Genomic DNA, 26,336 nt, shown 5'->3' on the forward strand with positions numbered 1-26,336 from the left:
AGTTTGGAGATATGACACTACCATTTGTATCCCCTCCTAGTATATACAGGCACACCTCAGCTTATGTCGTTTCAACTTACATTGTTTTCGAAGATACGTTGGTTTTCAAAAATAATATATGGAAAAATAACAGTAAGTCCTCATTATACGGTACATATGCGTTACTGAAAACCTTACCGCAAATTTAAATTACCGTATACCGAACCCATTATAATACGTAATAATAGAATCAAGTAACGTAGATGTCATAACATAAGAATAAAATAAAACTTAAACCCACTCTCGGAGAAAGATAAGCTGAGATACAGAACATACCGTATATTTTGACCACAGCTAGTGGTCGAAATATACAGTTTACTCTGTATCTCAGCTTATCTTTCTCCGAGAGTGGGTTTAAGTTTTATGTAATAATAGGATATGGCAGACGTACCTTCTCCCTGCTCTTTCCTCTTCAAAATATCTATCAGATACTATATCTGTGAATTTTTCTTACCATAAATAGAATCAAGGGTAGTAATTACCAAATACCATAACTGTGAATTTACTAGATATAGAATTACTGTATAAGGAGGACTCACTGTAAAATGATATTAAGATTCAGTAACTGCCAAAATACATACCATAAAGTAGTATGGCCTAGTTCACTAGAACATAAAATCAGCTGATTTTATTATTTATCAGGGCAACAGTAGTTCCAATACTGTATCTACCATTAGGCAGCGTCTCAAATCCTGCAGTTGTTTTGGATTATGATCTGTTTACTGAAGTTTTGTAGATTTTCTCATTAACATTCACTTGTAACTAATATTTGCCCCCATGCCTCCTAAAAAAAGTCCTAGTGAAATTGCTAAGCGTCATGCTATTTCGCTGGAGGATAAAAATGGCAATGATAAAACGTCTACAATGTACTGCATTTGTAAATTAGAAATACTTTATTTTATTTTTCACTTATTACAAAATGATTGCAAGCTTAAAATAGTTTTTATTTACAGACGCTCCTCAACTTACGTTTTAGTTACGTTCCGAACGGCCGAACGTAACGTGAAAATGAACATAAGTTGTTACTGTACGTTCCAGTAATGTATGACCGTTCATACTGTACTATACATCCATAAATTCTATTACCGTATCTTATAAAACACCCCAAATCATTAATTATAAACATAACAATGTAAAATGATATAATTAATTTCAAATAAATTAAATTCAAGCAACATAAAGTGAGATGGTGGAGAAGGAGGATGGGGAGGAGGAGGAGAAGGAGGAGGAGGCAAGGCACATTCAGTCTGTCGTTTGTGCCATGTAAACAATGGATCCAGCGTCATGCGTAAGTATCGTTTTAACGTCTCGTACTACGGAGAGCGCGCTAAACACAAAAATTCACTCAAATTTTTTTTTTACAGTCAGTTCAAACGTAAAACGAATGAACGTAAGTAGAGGAGCGTCTGTATTTGTTTTTTGTTTTGTTTTACCATATGTTATTGACAATGCATTCTTAAAGTACAGCACCGCAAAATAGCTTTTAGGGATATAACCTCACCAAATTGTATGCATTGGAAAGTTAAATTACAGGTACTTCTTTTTTTTTTTACATAATTACAAAATAATAAATACATGTTTTGTTTGGAAACTTAAAATAGGTTTTTATTAATCTGCATACAAGCAAATTCAACTTACAATGTGTCTCCTGTAACCAATTAACGACATAAGGTGAGATGTATCTGTACATGAGTCTGGATCCTTACCACTATCCTGAATGCCAGAAGAATCCCCTCATCATTAGCGAAGCAGGCCTCAAATTCCAGGTCTTCTGCCCTGCCTCCAGAGCCACAACATAAAACTCTAATAAATATCCCTTAAAGCGCTTAGTGGCAATAGTCCCCTTTTATACACAACTATCTTTTCATTTTCCTACAGAGTTCTTTTTCCCTCCTACAAAAACCGATCCCGCACAAGCAAGTGGTCTTTTCTAGGTAGTCCATAGTCCATGTCGAAATACCAAAACTTACTATACCACGACGAGTGTACAGAATTTGTCAGTATAACAAAAATATATAAACAAGACAATTATAGATTAAGTAAAAGAGAAGTCAAAATTTTATCTACTATCCATTATATTAAATCTATATGTATAAAACATACATACATATACCAAGGCTTTTTTCCCCTTACAAGGGAGGTAGCCAAAAAGGGAAAGGCATAAAATCACTTCCACCCATTCCATCCCTGAATACACTCCACACCCCTCCACCCTCCCTCTTATCTGAGCACCCCCGCCCATTCCACCTCATGCAATCACAACATCATCCATATACAACCATTCTCCATTCACCCCTGTCTTCTGTCCTCTCCTGTCCTTCCTCAACAGACATTCCTCTCTTCCCCAAAGCCCCCTTCACCCCATCCATCCACCTCATCCTAGGACGTCCCCTCATGTTCACTTCCTCCACATCTGCCTTCCATACCTCTTTTACTAGTCTTTCTTCACTCATTCTTTCCATGTGCCCAAACCATCCTAATATTCTTTCATCAACCCTATCTCCCAGCTCCTTTTCCACCCCTGTTCTCCTCCTCACCTCCTCATTTCTCACTCTATCTAGCCTAGTAACCCCCATCATACTTCTCAGACACCTCATCTCAAACACATTCAAACTCCTTCTCTCTTCCTCTCTTATGTCCCATGTTTCTGCCCCATACAGTGCTGTTGGCACAATCACGCCTTCATACAGTCTCCTCTTAGCATCCATTCCCAAATGTCTATTCCTCATTACACTCTTTAATCCACCAAGGCATTTACTCGCTTCTCTCAATCTACATTCTATCTCCACCTTCACTCCACCTTTTCCTGCCACATTTGCACCCAAGTATCTAATGGCCAATCCCTGTTTATACTGGAGATGGAGACCAAACCTATCTCACCTAAAGGAGTGAAGAGTGTTACACACCTAATCCAATTTGTGTCATATCTCCAAACCATTTAGTAAACAACTCAAGGTTTGGCATATTTAGTTCCTTTGTAGAGCATAAATTATAAACTACCCGCAGGATTTGGTCATGTGTGGGATTTTGTCCTATTGGATTTTGTCCTACAGGATTCTCCAGGATTTTGTTCATACCCCGGCGGAACATGTTACATGATAGGTGTTAGTAGAATAGTATATAAGGAAGGTCCTACATTGTTTTTGACATGCTCAGGTGATTTGTTGACCAATAACACATTCACATGCCAAGTTGCATTTCAATTGGGCCAGTGGTTTGAATTTTATGGATGATGATTATCTCTAAATTGATAATAGTTGCCATGGCAACATGAAAAGTATTAGTAAGAAGAGTATAAAAGGAAGATCCTACATTGTTTTTGGCAGGTTCTGGTGATTTGTTGACCCATAAAACCTTCACATGCCGAGTTGCATGTCAATTGGGCCACCAGTTTGGGTTTTACGATGATCTCTAAATTGACAATAGTTGCCATGAAAATGCAAATTTGGTATGATGGAGATGTCCCACGTTGTTTTTGACATGCTCAGGTGATTTGTTGATCCATAAAACCTTCACATGTCAAGTTGCATGTCAATTGGGCCAGTGGTTTGGATTTTATTGATGATAATCTCTAAATTGATAACTTAATTGTTGCCATGAAAATGCAAATTTGGTATGATGGAGATGTCCCACATTGTTTTTGACATGCTCTGGTGATTTGTTGAGCCATAAAACCTAAGTATTCCAAATTTCAATAAAATTGGACCAGTGGTTTAGAGTTTGTGTATTTCTTTATCAAAATCTTTACAAATTATCACCCTTAATTCTAGTCTTTTGTTATAGTAAATTCTAGCCAAAAATTCAGGATAAAAGAATTTAATCTCATATTTTTCAAGCTATTTGAAAAATTTAAAATGTATTTTGTTTCTAATGAAATTGCCTTTTATATGCAACGAGAATTTAAGGGTTAGAAAAATGAAAATTTTGTGCCTGTACATATCAGTGCATATTTTTTTAATGTGGATTTTTTTGTGTGGTGTAGATGTTAGTTTGTATATGTTAGAGTAGTATACTGCTGGTGTAGTTTTTGTTTTTGCATTCTGTGTTTGGTGCTTGTGGAATTTAATGTGAATGGTGTGTGTTGTTTAGGGTTCTGGTGTAAAATTGTGTTACTGTCATTATCATGTGTTCTCTGGAGAGGATTTTGGTTTCTGTATGCATCCCGTTGTTACTCTCAGTTTACTATTCAGTAAAGTTTGCAAGTTGTTCATCTTGCTAATTGCTGGGAACCACAAAGTAGAGATGTAGTTGAGTGTGGTTCTTATGAATTGCTTGTAGATAGTTATTAGAATTATTAGAGTAATATAGGATTTATTTACAGATGCAAAGACCTTAATACCCCTTTAACCTCTTCAAAACGAGTCAAATTCTTGCAGGCAGCACCAGCTGCCTGATGTACGATGATGCATCACAGTACTTATGTTATAAAATATAAATTTACAGCTGTATTACTCATTCTCTGAATATTAATAACCACAGAAAATATGAACAAGCGAGTTCACATGAAATGGGGGTCACTCCAGTACAACTACAAAATAAATATAATCAAGACTCCAATGCCGGCATCTTCATATACCCACTCATGCCTCATGACGCTTATGTAGTTGTCATCGTATTGAAGGGTTGTAGTCAAGTCAGAGCACACACACACTTTATAATATTAAAACTCGTTGAACACCCCTCACATCTCAGCAGCTCATGAATGAAGGGTCATCCATTAATTTTATACAGTCACTATTTTAAAGACTAATGAGTGAAGAAGTGTTATTAAAAGAGGTGTGGAAGGCAAAGGTGGATGGAGTGAACATGAGTGGGCAACCGAGAATGAGATGGATGGAGTGTAAAGGGTGTTGAGGAAGAGGGGTATGTATGTTGAGCATGGAAGGGAGAAGGCAAGAGATGGGGATGAATGGAGGATGGTTGTGTATAGATGATACTGTGGTGCAGGGAAGGGAATGGGAGGGGGGGTTAGGGGGATGGATATGTCTGAATGATATTTTGACTCGGTCCGAAGGAGATTTCTCCCCATCTTCTCTATTTTCCACATGAGGGAATGGAGAGGGGGATCACTGATTAACCACTTCCATACAGTGACGCCTACATAGGCGGCATGAGGAGCAAGTGGGTACTCGATGATGCCGATGTCGCCATCTTGATTATATTTATTGTAGTCGTACCTACGTAATCTCCATTCTCTCTAAACTGGCTTCATCAATTTTCTATGGTTATCAAAATACACGGGTGAAAGAGAACGAACGATTGAGCACTGACTTTATTTTTTATAATGTGATTATTATGGCGGAACATCGCACGTCGGGCAGCTAATGCTGCCAGACATGCGATGTGCCCCGGAGTGAAGAGGTTAAATGAAGCAGCCTTGCTGTGGATGTGCTGTGTCTTCCTGCATTACATACATAAGAACATAAGAATGAAGGAGACTGCAAGAGACCATAAGGGCTACACTAGGCAGCTTCGTATCTATCACCACCTGTCATCCCCATCCATAAAGTTGTCTAATCATTTCTTAAAACAACTGATAGTTTCAGCGCTTACTACATGGTTACTAAATTTATTCCATTCGTTGACCACCCTATTAGTAAACCAATTCTTGCCTATTTCCTTTTTAGATATAAATTTCTCCAGTTTATAACCATGACTGCGAGTCCTGCCCTATTGTGTTAATATGATGACCTTGGTTGCATCACCCTTGTTAAAGCCTTTGATCCACTTGAACACCTCTATTAGATCACCCCGCACTCTGTGTCTTTCCAGAGAGTGTAAGTTAAGGTGCCTAAGCCTCTCTTTGTAAGGTAAATTTCCAAGTCCATGTATCATTTTGGTCATTCTTCTCTGTACTGCATTGTTTCTGACCCAGGGCAGTGTTGAGGGGGGGTGGGGGATACAGGGATGATCTGTCATCCATGAGGAGCAAAGATAAGAGGGAGGAAGGGTGGTGGATGGGAATGGAGTCTGTGGGGATGAAAGAGGCGGGGGGTGAATATATGCCTTTTGACTTTGGCTACCTTCCTGGTTAGGGGGGGAAAAAGAAGTTGGTAAATAGACTGTGACATCCTCATGGACCAGTCATACAACATTCTTTTATAATAGGGGGCAAATCTTCACTCAAGAATGCTGATTACTTTTAACTTCTTCTTTCTCTTTCTGCTGCTGTCCTTTATAAATATCTCCTTTACCACCCCTATGACTACACCTCTTTAGTACAATATTATTCCCTAGGATAGAGGTACTGATTGTCACTGATAAAATACACAGTAAAAATGAAAATATCAAAGTAATATAAGAGGCCCAATCTAACTTGTACCTTTATATACCAATACCCTTTTTCCTCATAAGGGGGTCAGGGGTGGCCAAGACAAAGTATGTTGTCAGAAAACAAGTATTGACAATATCTGAATGTAATTCCTGATCACAGAGTGTTGCTTTGTTAAATCTGTGGTGTTATTTTTAATGCATTTTTATTTTTACAGGCTTACTTATGAAACATTTGATATTTTGTTGGATGAAGAAGTTAGGCAAGGCTTGAAGACTTTCAGCAATTGGCCAACATATCCCCAGGTAAACCTGTAATCTAAAATTATTTAGTGTACCTGTGTGCTTGATAATCACTTGAACTTGGATGCAAACATAAGTAATTATAGATTCATTTGTATTAGCATTTCAAATCCTGCAATAATCATGCTCTTTTTCAGGTCTATGTCAAAGGAGAGCTAATAGGCGGCCTTGATATTATCAAAGAACTAAAAGAAACTGGAGACCTTCTTTCAACACTGAAGGGAGAATGATTTTATTTGTTGTAGTAGGGATTGGATGGATCTTGCAATTTTATTTAATTACAATATACTGATGAGAGGAAGTTGATATTGTCATATGAATTGAAACATAGGCTCATAATATGCTTCATGAGCAACGAAGTTTAGTTCCTTGGAAGAGACATTGTGATTCATTTACCATGGAGAGCTACTATACTAAAACCTCAACTTGATTAAAGTAATTATATCATTTGTCACAAAATTGAAATATATAGTAAAGACTAACTGCAAAATTAATTTTGAGTTGCTAGAGGCTCTGTCTTACATAATAGGTGAATATTTCCCATATAGGTAAGGTGCTCAGAATGCAGTGGTTTTATGTTGACCAAAGTATGTTAGACACAAAGTTAATGTCCAAGGAGGGCAAATTAAGGGTAGTACAAACTTGTATGATTTTGCATCTAACACTGGTCAATGTGAAACCTCTGCAATTGGGGTGAGTTATCTGCATTATTTACTCATCATTTTATGTCATGCAGCTGTTAAAATAAATGAATGAGAGTCTTGGTACTTCCTTTTGGCCTTGTAAAGTTGTTCTGGATAATCAGTGTGGTGCACAGATACTTTTATCTTAGATATACCAAGGGTTCTTTCCTCCTTACCAGTGAGGTAGCCAAAGTCAAAAGGTATAATTCCATTCCCAACAATTTCATCCTCACCCATTCTACTCCACACACTTATGAAATATACCTTTATCTTAAATAAGGGAAATTCCATACTACTGTAAAGTTCAGTGTCTCAGCACTTTCAGGGATGAACAGGTGCCAAATCTTTGACTTTATTGAAAAATCAGATGTTTTTCTACTGAATGATTTTTGTAAGTAGTGAATAATCAATACACAGTGTATTTTTTGTATATTATAAGTGAAAAGGCTGAATGAATGATGTAAGTGGAGACTGTAGCTGGGATGGTGAGTGTGCACTGCTCGCTGCAGAGTATGGCAAACATAAGCTGCCAATTGCAGGAGTATAGGGTCTGCTGAGTGTGCGCTGTTGCCATACTTTTTGCCCACTTAAGCCTGCAAATGAATTATAAATTTACCTAGTTGTTCCTAGTTGTATTATACGGGAAGGGAGCTATGCTCATGGTGACCCATCTTTGTATCTTTCAGCATCAAGTTTTTCTTAAAATGTTGAATAGTGTTTGCACACACTGTTTCTTTGTCTAATTTATTCCAGGTATCTATCACTCTGTGTGGGAAGCTATTTTTATTTATTTTATTTATCTATTTATTTATTTTTTTCAGATCTCTTCTGTAATTATCTTTTTTGAGTTTCTTTTTGTGTCCTCTTGTTTTTCCATTGTCCCATTTCAATAAATCATTCATATGTAAGATTTCCATTCCTTTCATAATTTTAGATAGTATAGCATGTATTTTTTCATCTATATGTAGTAATGTAAATACTGTATACAATAAGCAACACATTATTTTTTTATGATGAAGAAATAGTAGATTTCTCATCAGCCCTAGCTAAAGTTCTTTCTGGCATACTCTTATGAAATAGGCTAGTTTCATCATGCTAATTAATGAACTCCAAAAATGTCTGACAGTATCCATCAGGAGTACTGGCATTGGCAAACTAAGTTTCACTACACATCCAGCTGCCTGATGCCATGCTGTTTAAAGTTTTTTAGACAACCATCCAAGATGGCACAATGAATCTATTATTTTCATGTTTTCATAGAATGTCTTGGCTTTCTCCATGTGGGTCTGTCGCAGGTTTTCCTAGCAAACACTGCACCACAAACCACTTGTATAGCATTTTGTCAAATTCAATCACCAGCTTTTTCATTACTTGAGTGATTGATGAGCCACTTCTACTTTATTTTATTATTATTATTATTTTTTTTTTTTATTATTATTTCTTGCGACACTTCTGACCCAGGGAAGTGGGTGAAATGCAGGGATGACCTGTCATCCAGGAGGACCCAAGATAAGAGGGAGGGTGGGGTGAATAGGAGTGGAGTATGTGGAGATGGAATGGGTGGGAGTGGATTTTATGCTTTTGTTTTTTGGCTACCTGCCTTGTTAGGGGGAAAGAGACTTTGGTATATGTATGTATGTATTATTTCTTATGCTATAAATTGGGGAAGAGTTCACATTGCACTCTTCCATTAATTTCTTTCTTGAAATACCAGCTTCCAATTTTTTCAATAATTCAGCCCTTCTTGAAATAGAATGCACCTTTTAAGATTGAGTCTTCATTGCAGAAGGAACTTGTGTACTTCCTAAAGCTATTTTCAGTGCTTAGAAACCAAAAAAGTTTACCTCTAGTTCATCACACTTCCAAGAGTTGCCACTCATAAAAGATTTGTTCACTCCACTATTACATCTTACCCACAAGCATAATGGTAGTGAGCCTTATGGGAGGAATAAAATATGTGACATCATGGCCATAAGATGGATGGTAATTGAAGTGCCCTTTTCAAAAGAACATGGAACACACTGAGGAAAAGTGCTGAAAGGATGAAAAACTCTTGGAATGGGACTATTTCTTAAAAGTTCTATAAATTCAGGTTTGCCAACATATAGGATGCCAAAAGTAATCCCTCCAATTCACAAAATATTGATTCTGAGATTCCTTGTATAAATACGAGAGCTCTTTGGTAAACTACTTTATTCTTCAGTATTTAACATTGTAGCTTTACCATACATTAAAATGTACAGTCTTTTAATTTTAGTAATGTTATACTCTCAATATACCAAGAGCTTTTCCTTCTTACAAAGGAGGTAACTAAGTCAAAAGGCAAGTACCCACTCCCACCCATTCCACTCCCATTCACCACCCTTTCTCTTGTCTTAGTTCCTCATGGATGATGGATCATCCCTGTATCCTGCCCACTGCCCTGGGTCAAAAGTAACGCAGCAAGACACAGTACAACCACAGCAAGGCTGGTTCACTTAATCTGTGACCTCCCCCTCAGTCCCCTCATGCAGAAAAAGAAAAGACAGGGAGAAATCCCAGGGACAGCATCAAAATATTCATACATACATACCCCCCCCCCCAATCCCCCACCTCCCCCTCCCTTCCTTTCACCACAGTATCATCTATACACAGCCATCCTCCACTCTCCCCTATCTCTTTCCTTCACCCTTTCACTCAACAAATATTCCCCCTTCCTCAGTGACCCATTCACACTGTCCATCAATCTCATCCTTGGTCCTCCCCTCAAGTTCACTTCCTCCACCTCTGCCTTCCACATCTCTTTTACTAATCTTTCTTTATTCATTCTTTCCATGTGTCTAAACCATCCCTATACTCTTTCATCAGCCCTTTCTGCCATCTCCTTTCACACCCTTCTACCCTTCCTTAGACACACATTAAACAACCTCACTAGCCAGTCTACTATTGCTCTACCCCTTTTTTCATATATTCTACAAGACACCTATCTAACCCAGGTGCTTTACTTGCTCTCATAATTTTCAAAACTACTTGCTTCTGACCCAGGGCGGTGGACAGGGTGCAGGGATGACCCGTCATCTAGGAGGTGCTAAGATGGGAGGGAGGGTGGAGGGGTGTGGAGTGTATTCAGGGATGGAATGGGTGGGAATGATTTTATGCCTTTTCCTTCTTGGCTATCTCCCTAGTAAGGGGGAAAAAGCCTTGGTATATGTATGTATGTACTTGCATCTCATCTTTTCTTATTGCTCCTCCATTTTTCTTTCCTATCACTGTCATTTTCTTAATGCCTCCCACTACTACCAATCCCTCCCTGTCCTCCACAGTCAACAGGTTTCTCTAATTCCATATAGTCATTTGATTCATTAATTCCAGAAATACTGTCCATATTTGTGTATGCCACTTTTAGTTTCATATTTTCTTCTCTTTTTTATTTTTTTATTTTATTTTTTTATTTGTTTCCATTTTTATGATGTACCATTTTTTCAGTCTCGGATCCAATACTGTCCAACAAATTTTTTTTTTCCATCTCCATTCTTTTCTCATTTCTATCGTTGGCTTCAATTCTGAGAGCCTTGTCTTTCTCTTTTTCCTCAACACTCATTTCCTTTTTTATCCATACATGTCTGAAATTCTCACTGTTTGCTAGTTTACCTGCTTTCAATAGTATCTCCTCAGATGTCATTTGAGTTCTTAGTTTTATTTTCAGAGGTCTATGTTTTTCTTTTGAGTATTTGCCCATTCTGTGATTCTCATAAATTTCCTTGTCAAAATCTTGCCTTTCGTCTTTAATTTCTTTCAGAATTTCCTTAGCTATTTCTTTTTCCTCCTTTTCTCTTTGGTATTTATACACAGTGTTTTTCTTTGATACCAGACCACAATGCATTTACCTTTGTCTACTGTGTGCACAGTTGTATATGAATAAATATATATATGTACATGTATATGTACCTAGTTGTATTATATGGGAAGAGAGCTATACTCGTAGTAACCCATCTTTGCATCTTTCAGCATCTAGTTTGTTCTTGAATTCTTGTATAGTTTTTGCACACATTGTTGCCTCATCCAATTTGTTACAGACATCTACCACTCTGTGTGGGGAAACAATTCTTTTTCAGATCTCTTCTATAACTTTTTGTTTCTTTTCATGTCCTCTTTTCTTTTATCCCACTCTAATAAATCTTCTCTGTCGAGGACTTCCATCCCTTTCATAATTCTGTAAATGGCCAGTAGATCTCCTCTTTCTCTTCTTTGTTCCAGGGTTGGTAGTTCCAGTTTGGCCAATCTTTGTTCATATGTCAATTTAGAAAGTGTTGGTGCCATCTTTGTCATTGCTCTTTCAATTCTTTCTAATTTCTTTATATTCTTTTTAGTACTGGGTGTCCATAGTGTTGCAGTATACTCCCATCTTGTTCTTATCAGAGTGACTAATATTTTCTTTACCATTTTCTCTTCCAAGTAGTCAAAGGCCACTTTTATTGATCTTAGCAAATTGAAGGTTTCTCTGACTATTTTGTTTATATGCTTGTTTAGTGACATGTCTTTGCTGATAATTACTTCTAGGTACCTTTCTGAGCTAACTTTTTTACTTCCTTTGTACCAATTTTATATTGCCCTGATGTTCTAATTTTACTTTTTCCAAACTCCATTATACTACATTTCTTGATGTTGAAGTTCACTTCCCACTTTTGACTTCATTCCCAGACTTTATCCAGGTCTCTCTGTAGTGATTCACAGTCTTCCTCTTTACTTTCTTTAGTAGTTTTGCATCATCTGAAAAGAAGTTCAAATAACATTCCACTCCTTCATCCATGTCATTTATATATATGGCAAACATTACTGGAGTCAATACAGAACCCTGTGGGACTCCACTTATTATTTCTTCCCAGGTTGAGTTCTTGTCTCTTAAGTACCACCCTCATTTTTCTCCTGTTCAAGAAATCTTCCATCCATTTCAATAACTTTCCTTGTACACCACCTATTATTTTTATTTTTCTTAATAGCTTTTTGTGTGGTACATATACCAAGGCTTTTTCCCCCTTACAAGGGAGGTAGCCAAAAAGAAAAGGCATAAAATCATTCCCACCCATTCCATCCCTGAATACACTCCACACCCCTCCACCCTCCCTCTTATCTTAGCACCTCCTGGATGACGGGTCATCCCTGCACCTTGTCCACTGCCCTGGGTCAGAAACAGTGTGGTACTTTATCAGATGCTTTTTGTAAATCTAGGAAAGCACAATCAGCCCATCCGTCCCTTTCTTGCATTACTTCTATCAGCCTCGAGTGAAAGCAAATCAAGTTAGTGGCACATGATCTTCCGTGTCTAAAGCCAAATTGTTTTGGATTCAGTATATTATTTTCTTCCAGCTGTTTAATCCATCTACTTCTGATAACTTTTTCACATATTTTAGCTATTGTTCTTGTAAGAGACCAGTCAATAGTTAATTGGGTTTTCCTTCACCCCCTTTATATATTGGTATAATATTTGCATTTTTCCAATCTTATGGTACTTTTCCTTCTTTGAGTGATTAATCAATTATTTTATATATTTTTTCTGTTAGTTCATCTATACATTCTTTTAATATCCAATTTGCAATTCCATCCAGACTGTGTGATTTTCTAACATCAAGGTTTATTATTGGGTCTCTTATTTCTTTCAGTGTCACAGTTATTTCTTTCATTGGGGGGATCTTTCTGTCCTTCATCCCAATTTTGTGTACACTTTTTATTGTGAATACAGATTTGAAATGTTTTATAATTTCAGCCATTTCTACACCTATATATTTATCATTCCCTTGACGCAGTTTCTTGTATATCTTTTAATTTACAATTCACATACCTGTAGAATAGTTTAGGTTGGTCCTTGCATTTGTCTATTATGTCTTTTTCATAGTTTCTTTTTTCTTCCCTGCATATTTTAACATATTCATTTCTTAGTTTAATATATATTTGCCACTTGTATTTTTTTTTTTTCTTTTTTTTTATCTTTTCCAAGCTTTGTCTCTTCTATCTTTAGCCTCACTACATTTAATGTTGTACATACATACATATACCAAGGCTTTTCCACCTTACAAGGGAGGTAGCCAAAAAGAAAAAGGCATAAAACCATTCCCACCCATTCCATCCCTAAGTACACTCCACTCCCCTCCACCCTCCCTCTTATCTTAGCATCTCCTGGATGATTCCTGCACCTTGTCCACTGCCCTGGGTCAGAGGCAGTGTCGCAAGACACAGCACATCCACTGCAAGGCCACTTCATTAAATCGGCGACCCTCCCCTCTCTGTCCCCCCATGCAGAAAAGGAGAAGACGGGGAGAAATCCCTTCGGGCTGTGTCAAATTTTTATCACACATACTACCTCACCCCTCATCCCCCCACCCATTCCACCTCATGCTTCACAACATCATCCATATACAATCTCTCTCCATTCACCCCTGTCTTCTGTACCAGCACTTAAAACCTTTTCTTGCTTCTACTTTGGTATGTATTTGTCTATTCCCTCTTTATAAATGTGTGTGTGTGTGTATTTACCTAGCTGTATTTTGTGGGAGGAGTATACATATGAGTATATATAGGTTAATACAGTGGTGGTTGATTGGAAGACATCCTTGAATTTGAAACTGATGAATATGCGCTGAATGGCCCTATGGCTCTGGCACTTGGCTGAAGGCCATAAATTTCATAAATCATCATCCTACCCATACCATCATGAACCATCATTGGAAGACTTTTTAGTGTTGAGTGAATGAAGATATTGTTAATTAGTGGGAAGGAAGTTTGATAGTGATGAAATGAGTGTTAGTCTCACTGCCTCACTTTTTGGCAACCTCCAAAAACAAGTGACCTGAGGAGTATCACTTGGAGAAGGAAGGGCTGTAACTGGTCTTCCTCTTTCAGTTGCCCTGCCCCCAAATCTTGCCTTGAGATCCTTCTGCCCTCTTCCTAATAAGATAAAGTGAAGAGGGTTTCTGTATCTTGAAATAAGGTCCACAACAAGCACAGGAAGTGAGACTAGATTTATAGCTGTGACAATGTCACCAAAACAGAAAATATAAGTATTTCAAGGTGATTTTTGTTGTTTACATATCTGACTGGCCTCAAGTCTTCCTCTTCCAGTTGTCCTGTTCCCAATTCTTGCCTTGAAATCCTTCTACCCTCTTGTTAATAAGATAAGGTGAAGAGAGTTGCTGGATCTTGAAATGAGATCGACAACAGGCACAGGATACATGGGGAAGTTAGCCTGCACTCTTCTACAGAGGTGAGACTAGATTTATAGCTGTGACAATGTCACAAAAACAGGAAATGCATAACTATTTCAAAATGATACTTTTTTTTTTACATATCTGACTGGCTTCAAATCAGTTTATCACCAGGCTACTCATTAAAATCAAAGTAGGGCAAGCAGTTCATGAATTTCATGAGTAATTTGTAATTTGAAAGAAAAACACATCATCATAGGTTTTAGTAGTGCAATGTATGTAATCATTGGAAACATCTATCTAGTACAGCACTGTATTCTCATTCCTGATGAGTTATGCTATGGAGAAAAGACAGGGATTAGGAAAATATGTATTATACCTTCATATGAATAATTCTTGAATAAAGCTAATAATACTACAGGATCACATGCCAGTTGAAAAAAGTAAATGACTACTTATTGTAATAACTTTATTTGAAAACAGCAAAGGAACAGGAGCAGCAGGTTGAGGAAATGATACTGCTGATGATGAATCAGCCTTGCCCTGTGCACAGCACAGGACAACTGTTAACTAAATACTAATAACATTTAGGGTATTGATGTACCACTCACTGACAAAAAGGAATACCTCTCCAGCAACTGACAATAACTTCCAAGTGCTGCATCACAGTCATAACCATCTCTGTCATAAACCACCAACAACATAAGGGCTTCTCAAACATCTACCTTATCAATTGACTGCTTCTTTATCAGTCTCCAATAACATTTGGGGGTTTCTCCCCTTTTTTTTTCAAATTCAAGTATTCCAGCATTCATAAACAATACTGAATGCCTCTCCAAGAAAGAAAACAATGTTTATTCAACAGTAACAAAACAGTATTTGGTGATACTTTATCAACCTTTTTATACAGGAGCTGCCTCTAAAACGATCACATAGAATATTAGTATTAGATTATTCAGTTAAAAGTATAATAGCTGCATGAGACAGGTCAATATTTTCATGAGTTAAGACAAAAATTTTCATGTGTTAAATTTTTGTATGGCTTCCATTAGTGTATTGTGGTCCTATTCAAAGTAAGCCTTCAACAGAACTACACAAAGGAATGTTGGAATTGTCACTTCTTGTATAGATCAAGTTAATAATATTTAGCGACATGTACTGTAGTAAGCTTTTGTCAGTCACATGTATTCTCGTAACCAGTGGCCACATCAGATGTTCAAGAAAATACATTAATTACATATGGTAGGCCAGGATTAATTTCCTGATTTTCCATAGAATGAGCTTATGCATTCTGTAAATGCAAAATCTAGTTGTCAGCTTGTTTGTTGACAAAAATATTTAGTACAGTGAAGACTCAATACTCAAGCGTCTTGGAAGTCAAACTTTTCGATGCTTGAACACAAAAGTTTGACTTGCTACTCAAACATCCACACATGTGGTTGTAAACGAAGGTTCCTGGTGTCGCCCTCCCTACCGCTGCCAGTTGTCCCGCCACAGTTGTGAGAACATCATTCTCCTGTGTCTGCCTGTGGTTTTTCATTTAGAAACTTACAATGGCACAAAGAGGCTTATTAGTGGTGCAAATAAGCCTAAAAAGAAGAATGTAGTGACAACCATTGAATGGAAAAAAGGGATTATTGATAAATATGAGACAGGAGCAAGAATCACCAATCTTGCAGCAGAGCATTGTATGGTGAAATCTATAGTAGCCACCATACTGAAGAACAAGGAGGCCAGTAAGGGAGCTGATGTAGTGATGGGTGTAAAAAAGCAACTTAAGCGACCTTCAGCAGTGGAAGAAATGGAAAAATTGTTAATGGTGTGGATAAACGAAAGGCAGATGGCTGGTGATTATATGTCAAAGGGCATAATTTGTGCAGAGTCTAGGTAACTCCATGAGGATCTTGTTTGTGATACTACCTCTGACTCTGGTGAAGATTTTAAAGCTAGTAAGGGTTGGTTTGGGAATTTCAGGAAGAGAACTGGAATTCATTCTGTTGTGAGGCACAGCGAGGCCAAGTGGTGACAAAGTTGTCACCACGAAGTTTGTGCCGGAATTTAAGAAATTTGTGGATAAGGAGCTCTTAAGCCCACAACAGGTCTTTAATTGTGATGAGACAGGCCTGTTTTGGAAAAAAACTACCAAACAGGACCTATATAACAAAGGAAGAGAAGTGTTTACCAGGACACAAGCCCATGAAAGACAGGCTAACCCTGTTTCTGTGTGCCAATGCTAGCGGCAACTGCAAAATTAAACTGCTGCTGGCATACCATTTAGAAAACCCCAGGCCATTCAAGAAGAACGGTGAACAAAAGAGCAAACTCAGTGTGATGTGGAGGGCAAACAAGAAAGCCTGGACAACCAGGCAGTTCTTCACAGAGTGGTTTGTGGAGGTGTTTGCACCTGCAGTGAAGACATACCTAATAGAGAAGAATCTACCACTCAAGGCCCTCCTGTTGATGGACAATGTCCCTGCACACCCTCCAGGCATGGAAGAAGAATTGGGTAAGGGGTATAAATTCATTGAAGTGATGTTCCTCCCCCCAACACCATGCCACTGATCCAACCCATGGACCAGAATGTCATCGCCAGCTTTAAGAAGCTGTACACAAAAGCACTTTTTGAGAGGTGCTTTGAGGTGACTTCTGAAACAGAGCTCACTCTGAGGGAGTTTTGGAAGAATCACTTCAATATCCTCCACTGCCTAAGGCTTATAGATAAAGCCTGGGGTCAAGTTTCTGTGAGGTCCTTGCAGTCTGCCTGGAAAAATCTGTGGCCGACCTGTGTGACAGCCAAGGATTTTGAGGGATTCGAGCCTTCAGTCCAGGAGTCTGCTGTGGTGGAGGACATTGTGTCTCTGGGGAGGGCCATAGGCATTGAGGTGGACAGTGATGATGTGGAGGAGCTGGTGCAAGCACATTCTGAAAACCTCATCACTGACAAACTGCATCAACTTCACCAGGAACAGCTGCAGGAGGTAACTGAGGAGCTGTCTTCAGGGGAGGAGGAGGGGAACAGCAAGGAAAGTCTCTCCACTACAGAGATCAAGAAATATTTGTGGCAGTGGACAGAGTTGGGAAACTTTTTGAAGATGTACCACCCTAGTATTGCGGCTGTACACAGAAACATAAACCAGTTTGATGTAGCATTTCAGAGACATTTTGAAAAAAAAGGCAAAGGCAGATCACATTAGACAGATTCTTGTTGAAAAAGGAATCTAGTGAGAGTGCAAGTGTTAGTGGGTTCACAGGAATCACACCAGGAGACGAGTGACCACACGTTTTCATGGATGGTGACTCGTCCTGTAACAAATAACTTCCCTCTTCCTCCCCACCCTTCTCCCCTCCTTTTCTACATCATCCATCACCAGCCTTTGCTTATGGTAAGTATAAATGAAAATTATAATAAAATTTACATTGAAATTTTTGTGAACATAAGGTTTTGCTAAGGTTAGAATGAATTACCTGATTTATAGGTATCACTGCTACTTTTTATCATCTTCATGGACAAAATCACAAAAGAGGCAAACCCCAACCCAGAAGACCTGAATGAGATGCTGTTCACAGGCGATCAGAGCCTGGTACATGAGAAAGAAGATCAACTTCAAGAGCGGACAGAGAGCCTGAACACAGTGCAAGAAGCTCGATATGAAGATTAGCATCAGCAAAACCGAGACGACGAAGGTCAGCAGAACACCTAGTAACCTCAAAATCAACATTGACAGAACTCTGCTGAAACAAGTCGGCAAGTTTAAGTACCTCAGCAGTATTTTCACTGAAGACGGACGTCTCAACAGAGAGATTGAGATGAGAGTACAGAAGGCCAACAGTGTCAGCTACCAGCTTGCCCCATTCCTCAAGCATCCCAACATCCCTATTAAAACCAAAGCCAAACTCATTAACTCGATCTTCATCCCCACCTTGACATATCAGTGCCAGACATGGACCCTGACCAAAAGTCTAGAACACAAAATAACCACCTGTGAGATACAATGTCTGAGGAGAGCCGTCAACAAGACCAGACGGGACATGATCAGAAACGCCATGATCAGAGAAATGGTGGGAACAACACCTGTCCTCCATTACATTCAGAGACAAACAACCAGGTGGTTTGGATATCTGACACACATGGCACCTCACCAACTTGCCAGCAAAGCAGGTTACAAGGTTACAAGGCAAAAGGAAGACCAAGGAAGACTTGGATTGAGGGTGTGAAAGAAACCCTGAAGACCCACAGCATCCCACCCATCCAAACCATCCATCTTGCCAGAGACAGAAAACTCTTTCTCCCCTTGATGCCCAAGACGGTACAAGAGGACGGATTAAAAAAAATAGGTATCAGTAGTCAATTTTTTTTATACTCAAACAGCCATTTGGAATGAATTAAGTTCAAGTATTGAGTCTCCACTGTATTTATTTAGTTTAAAAAGTCACCTATACTATTTTGTATGGCTCCGATGTAAAGTTTATATAGCTGAAAAAGGTGAACAAGAATATTTAAGCACTGAAATACACTGCAACTATATGTATCATTCTAATGTGGGCCAGGTCATGTCAACAGTAACCCCCCTCAGTATAATATAAAAGTTTTAAAAAGTTTATATAAAGCAAATAAAATCTTGATTAAAATAGTCATGGCTAATAAATGTGAGACAGTAATAGTGAAGAGGTAGAATACAAATTACTACATAATCAGCATGATTATGGAAATGAAATTTGTGGCAGCAATTACTTTCAAATCAGTCATGAACAAATACTCTTATATGACTTACATGACTGATGAACATTATTTTGAAATGCAGAATTTAGAGGTGAAGCCAGATATCTTGAATATAGCTTATAAAACATAAACAAACAGAAAAAGGTGAAGAATAAGTAACCTGACATTCCGATTCAAAAGGCAATGAGTTGCAGAACAAAGCAAAACAAGCGAACATCAACATTCTGCAAAACCTTTTTAGCCTTGGAAAAAAATACACATAAACCATATTAATTGTTTGAGATGTTTTACTATACATAGAAATGTTGAAATCTTACATACTACTCACAGTAACAGATTCCCTCTAGGAATCTGTGTGTCAAGGACTTTGGATGAAGGATGATGATAGGGGAAAATGGGGAATCAACACTTGATTTACAGGTAACATGCATAACAAACAAAAGCTGCTCATGTGCTGGATGGGAGTTACTGAGGGTACATTTGGTTAAGAAATGTTTGGTTCAGCTGGGTTAGTTTTTATCAAATCATACCTGAATAGGTCATGGGCCACAGTACTTAAAAATTCCTGTTCAGAACATAGGGATACTTACTCACAAATTAGTTTATGCCATCACATACCAAAACTGGTGATACTTGCACTCGCTACACAAAACATGTAATATTTTTGCAAACAACCGATGCACAACTCTGAAGTCATTCAAATATTTATCATGCAATGGTAATTCTTAAAATATACAATATATTCAAAGTCATACCTCCACCACATAATATATTACATATTTTGGACTTTGGTTACAACTACATTGTAAAATGAAAGAAAGTTTATTGATGAGGATGAAGATCATCTGATTCTTCACCACTTCCCTGATGGCATTTGGCCTGAGGACCAAATGCTACAAATAGGATTATCACTGTTTCAGGAGACCTTAACCAACAACATCTGTATTTATATAACCAACCATATTCCTTTCTCACCCTAAGTGATATGTGGGTTATTATCACCCATCTACATTCATGTTACTGCCATAGGGGAATTCAACATCTGATTTTCTTCAAGAAAAATGTCATACCTTCATTCTTGATTCATCTTATGTGATATGTAGTTTACATTCATCCATGTTGTCCAAATTACCCAGTGCTACAAGTCATACATATGGGAGGGGGAAACTGTAACCATGAAAAATTAATCATTAAAGATCAGTCATTATCACTCTTGTAACAGCCAAAACTCTAACTGAAGCAGAAAATGAGACGTATTATAAAACAAATTCATCATATCTTTAAACTATTAACTTTTTTCATTAGAACTATTGTATTTCTCATGATCACAGCAAAAAAGAGAATGGGAAGCAGCACGGGTGGATGGGTAAGGAATGCTTACATTGGGCAAGGATGCCATTTTAACTCTTGGACTTCAACATCACTTTCCTTCTGAGCACTATACAGGTTGTCTAGATAAGCAGCAACTATCCTTATTATTACAGCACTATATAGATACACTAAAGAATACCAGATGATTCTGGAGGGGCATACAAAACAAGTTGTAGGAAGAAGTAGGATTTTTGTAATATACAATATTCTCTATTACGTTGCCCCTCACTCGTATCCTCAACACTTCACAATTTTTAATACAGTAATTATTTTTTTCCACACGTCATTGTGAAGAATAAACTCCCAAAATATTATGTGTATATACATAATTGTATTTACCGTATTTTCCGGCTTAAAATGCGCATCGGGTTATAATGCGAACCCATGCACTTCGTTATCTCAGTACACAGATAGCGCGCACCGACGTATAACGCGCATGCCAGGAAAAGTCACTGGTGGCTAAAGCTCGTGAACTGCATGTATGCGACTCCTGCTTGCTTTGGTCCATTGTTTTGTGGGAAATTTGAACCATGAAAAGTTTATTGAATACAAATTGTACATGAAAAATTTTGGATTCTTACAGAAAAAATTGTAATTTACTATCCTGAGGAAATAATTCATCTTACAAGTTTTTATCACTGTGTACAAGTTTTTATTGTCATGCAGCAACAAACTATGTTTTGGTTCATAAGTGTCTTTACTGAAGTGACATTTAGTTTAACAAACTCTCGCAAGAGGGTGTTTAGTGTAGGCTAGATTGGCAATAGAACTGTCAATCTCGGCCCTGATCTAGCATATTCCGGGTGAGCTAAACTGGCCAACATTCATGATGTTGTTACCACTGCTGTTTTACGAATCCCAAATATTTGCATAGACTACGATAATTATTGTTAGTAAGAATAAACAAATTAAATAACGGCGATTAAATTACTTAGTATCATGTGAACGAGGTTACATGGAGAAGTATTTTTCATTGGCTAGAGCCACCGCTGGGAAATCTGTTGATTTGTCACTAAATTAAGTGTCAGTTTAGGCATCAATCAGGACACAACTAAGAAAAACTCGTAACTTCATGTACCGGTATATGACTCATGTTGTGCTTTGGTCCCTTATTACTTTGTAGCTTAAGTAGTTTGTAGGAAATTTGATCTAAAAAAAGTTTATTGAAAGTAAAATATACGGAAAAATTTCGGGATTTTTACAGAAAACGTTCATTTTATATCTTGAGGAAATAATTCGTCTTTACCATTTTTTATTTAATACTGAAACAAACTACAGACTGTTTCGTTTTAGCTTTGAACCTGCAATGACAGTGGTGAAATAGGACAGTCTCTCATCGAGGTAACGTTTAGTTAATATAACTCCCGAAAGAGGGTGTTGTAGTCAGGTGTTTGACACGAGTTTATGAACGGCCACAACGGAATTTGTACCATACCTAAAGTGAAGCAACAAAGCCAACATAAAAATTCAAACTAGGATGCTGTGAACATGGGCAAATATCATGAATATTGATCATGTTTCATGGTGTTTAGGCCTATTCAAACATGAAAAATAAGATTCGATAGATACCTACCTATACCAAATATTTTTATAGCCCATGCTGGCGTATTCTTTCATGTCACCATGGCTGTTCTTGTTCTCACAGAACGTCACGGAGAAGTGTGCCGTCCCGACTTTGTGACGGCCAACATCGTCACGTTGCGAAAAATATTACACGCACAGCCGCAGAATTTTTATCGTAGGCCGTAGATAATGCGCACCACCAGATAACGCGCACCCCCCATTTTTAGGCCCTTCCAACGGAAAAAAGTCGCGCACTATACGCCGGAAAATACGGTACCTATCCTATTCATCTATATACCAAGAGCTTTTTCCCCCTTACAAGGAAGGTAGCCAAGTCAAAGGCATGTACCTACTCCCACCCATTCCACTCCCCTCCACCACTTCTTCCTCCCTCCCATCCCAGCTCCCCATGGATGATGGACCACCCCTGTATCCTGCCCACCACCCTGGGTCAGAAATGATGTAGCAATATGCACTACATCCACAGCAAGGCTGCCCCCTCCCAATCAGCAACCCTCCCTCTTCATTCTCTCATGCAGAAAAAGAAAAGATGGGGGAGAAATCCCTTCAGACTGCATCAAAATATCATTCACACATAAACAGAAGGAAGTTGTGAATCTCAAGTGACTGAAATGGATCTTTGTACCATTTAGTGCTGATTACTCAAAAATGATGAAAATAATAGTGAAATAAGGAAAAATGAATTGGCAAAGAGATGTCTGGACATGAGTAGGGTAGAATTGCCACTGGGAGTAATTCCCAAACAAACAATGTGAATGAAACCCCCAAATCATACCAAAGGTTTGAAAACTATGCTTTTTCTAGTTTTGCAAGAGAAGGTGGAATTTTGGGTAGAAGGGAAGAAATGGATAGAGAACCTAGGTACAAAAATATTTTGAGAAACGGGGAGATTAATGATTTGTTAGATGAAATAATTGAACTGAAAAGTGAGCACAGGGCAATGTACAGAAATAGCTCAACTAAAAAAAGTTAATGAAGAGACCAACAGGGTGCTTGATGATCAGGGGTGAGAAGGAAAGAATGAAAAATGAGGATATAAACAAAAAGGCCTTAAAAAAGAAGTGGAGCAAATACAAGCAGTGATTGAGAAAATGAAAAGTGGAACAAGAAAATAAAAAATTATCTTTAAAAGAAATAGTAGAGCAACAGATGAAGGAAAATGCCAAAGAAACAGTAATCAAAGTAATTAAGGAAAAAGGAAATTTGGTCAGGGATACAGTGGATAAAAAAAAGTGCATTGTAGTTTATGGTATTAGAAACATGATGTACCTAGATATCAGAGAGAAAAAGAGGAGAGATTGCTAAAACAATTCTGAAAGAGATTCAAGAAGAGCGACAGGATATGGGCAAAGAAATTGAGGAATTAAAAATAAAACTTAGGTCTCAAATGATAGCAGTACTATCTAGAACAACAAAACTAGCAAATAGTAAACATAAAAATGTATAGATAAAAAAAATGAGTAATGAAGAAAAAAAAAGAGAAAGAAAAGGAACTTACAAATGAAGCAAAAAAAAAGGGGAAAAAAAAAAACGGAGACTGAAAACTTTTTTTTTAGAGGATGAGAAAATGGTTTATAAAAAAAAAAAAAAAAAAATAGAACAGGACAAGAAAGGAAAAAATTAAAAACCGCTTATACCAACATTGACAGCAGGACTGAATTAAACAACTATATGGCATTAGAAAAACCAGATGTAATGGGAATTGTAGAAATGAAATTAAAAAGTTCTCTACCACAAAACACTGTGGGACAAGGTCTATACAACCATTGGATGAATAATAGCGAGGAGAAACAGGTTGGAGTAATATTTTTTATTAAGGCTTAAATGTGACCAAGATATTGGGAGGAAAAAACAGTGTGGAATTGATTATGATGAATGTTGAAAACAATGACATGAAAAATAGAAAATTTGTAGTAATGTATGTATCCCCCAGAACACAGTCTTGGACAAGGAGTGATCATTCCAATGTGTTGGAAGACACCAAGAATGTACTAAATGATTTACTGAAAGGAGGAAATATAATTATGGGTGACTTCAACTCAAAAGAAATATTTTGGGAAGAAATGACATTGAAGGGTGAAGAAGACCTCTGGGGAAACATACTACTGGATATGACCATTGAATACACTATGACTCAATGGGTAAAGGAAAATACCAGATACAGAAACAATGAGGAACCATTGAGACTAGATTTAATATGTCAGAATATGAAGTTATGGACAGAATTGATTACAAAACCCCAATTGGGAAGAGTGTCCACTTACTAATAGAGTTCGAACTAAAAGAACAAATGGATTTGAGAAGAAATGAGAAACATAGAAAAGGAAGACTAATCTACAATAAAGCAGATTTTGAGAAACTGAAAATTCTTTCAAAATGCAAATTAGAAAACTTCTTAAATGAAGAAACAAAGATGGAAGAGAAATGGAGCATACTAAAAGAAATTTACAATGAGGGATTAAACAAATATGTACCAAAACAGAAGCAAGAAAGGGTATACATTAAGTACTGGTAACACAAAAAATGTAGTGAGGCTAAAAATAGAAGAGACAAAGCTTGAAAAAGATGGGGGAAAAAATAAAAATGAGCACGTGGTAAATATATATCAAACTAGGAAATGATTATGTAAAAATACACAGAAATGAAAAAAAACTATGAAAAGGACATAATAGAAAAATGCAAGGAACAACCTAAACTATTTTACAGGTATGTAAATGGTAAACTAAAAGACAAACAAGAAATAGTAAGACTGTGCCAAGGGAATTATGAATATAAAGATGTAGAAATGGCTGAAATTATGAACAAACATTTCAAATCAGTATTCACAATTGAAAGTTCACAAAACTGTGAGGAAATACAGAAAGATACCCCCCAATGAAAGAAATAACTGTGACACAGAAGGAAATCAGAGACCAAATAAAAAACCTTGATGTCAGAAAATCACATGGTCTGGATGGAATTGCAAACTGGATATTAAAAGAATGCATAGATGAGTTGACGGACAAAATATACAAGACAATTAATTACTCAAAGAAGGAAAGGTACCACAGGACTGGAAAAATGCAAATATTGTACCAATATATAAAGGAGGGAACAAGGAAAATCCAACCAACTACGGACCAGTCTCCCTTACAAGCACAATAGCAAAACATATGAAAAAGTTATCAAAAGTAGATGGGTTAAACATCTGGAAGAAAAAAATATACTGAATCCAAATTAATTTGGAGTTAGACAAGGAAGAACATGTACAACAAACCTGATCTGCTTCTGTTTGAGACTAATAGAAATGATATAAGAAAGGGATGCATGAGTGGACTGTGCCTTTCTAGATCTACAAAAAGCATTTGATAAAATACCACACAAAAAACTAATAAGAAAATAGAATCAATAGGTGGCGTCAAAAGAAAATTATTGGAATGGATGGAAGACTTCCTGACTGGGAGAAAAATGAGGGTAGTAATTAGAGACAAATATTCAAATTGGGAAGAAATGATAAGTGGTGTCCTGCAAGGAAATGATTAGAAAAATATTAGTTACACTAATAAGACCAAAACTGGAGTACGCAGCAACACTATGGACACCCAGTACTAAAAAGAATATAAAGAAATTAGAATACAAAGAGCAATGACAAAATTGGCACCAACTCTCTCCAAATTAACATATGAATAAAGATTGTCCAAATTGGAACTACCAACTCTGGAACAAAGAAGAGAAAGAGATCTACTGACTAAAGAATCATGAAAGGAATGGAAATCCTAGATAGAGATGATTTATTAAAATGGGACAATGGAAAAACAAGAGGACATGAAAAGAAACTCAAAAAGGATAACTATAGAAGAGATCTGAAAAAAATAGCTTCCCACATAGAGTGGTGGATACCTGGAATAAATTAGATAAGGAAACAGTGTGTGCAAACACTATTCAAGATTTTAAGAAAAAACTTGATGCTGAAAGATACAAAGACGGGTCACCATGAACATAGCTCCCTTCCCGTATAATACAACTAGGTAAATAAATACACATACACACACAAAATGTATAACAACTTGAAAGAATACAAAGAGCAATTACAAAATTGGCACCAACATTCTCAAAACTATCATATGAAGAGAGACTAGCAAAACTTGAGCTACAGACACTAGAGCAGAGAAGAGAGCGAGGAGATTTGATAACTATTTACAGAATCAT

General features: G+C 37.3%; 3 protein-coding genes across 4 annotated transcripts in view; 2 read left to right on the forward strand and 1 right to left on the reverse strand.

Moving 5' to 3' along the window:
* The window catches only part of Grx3 (Glutaredoxin 3), a 90,153-nt gene extending 82,780 nt beyond the window's left edge, over window positions 1–7,373 (forward strand). For both annotated transcript variants that reach the window (XM_076198121.1, XM_076198122.1), the window contains exons 8-9: window positions 6,528–6,615; window positions 6,750–7,373. In XM_076198121.1, coding sequence (XP_076054236.1) covers window positions 6,528–6,615; window positions 6,750–6,842 — 181 coding nt within the window. In that variant the 3' untranslated portion in view covers window positions 6,843–7,373. The remainder of the gene's footprint in view (window positions 1–6,527; window positions 6,616–6,749) is intronic.
* Window positions 1–26,336, reverse strand: part of LOC143032890 (uncharacterized) — a 144,384-nt gene that overhangs the window by 33,311 nt on the left and 84,737 nt on the right. The gene's annotated exons all lie outside the window — the stretch shown is intronic.
* Window positions 18,122–18,688, forward strand: LOC143032699 (uncharacterized). The gene has a single exon (XM_076197587.1). It carries the CDS (start codon window positions 18,122–18,124, stop codon window positions 18,686–18,688), a length of 567 nt encoding a protein of 188 aa, XP_076053702.1.

The sequence above is a fragment of the Oratosquilla oratoria genome, chromosome 14 (genome assembly GCF_046742065.1).
Source record: "Oratosquilla oratoria isolate Oo_2021 chromosome 14, ASM4674206v1, whole genome shotgun sequence".
In the NCBI taxonomy this organism is placed as follows: Eukaryota; Metazoa; Arthropoda; class Malacostraca; order Stomatopoda; family Squillidae; genus Oratosquilla; species Oratosquilla oratoria.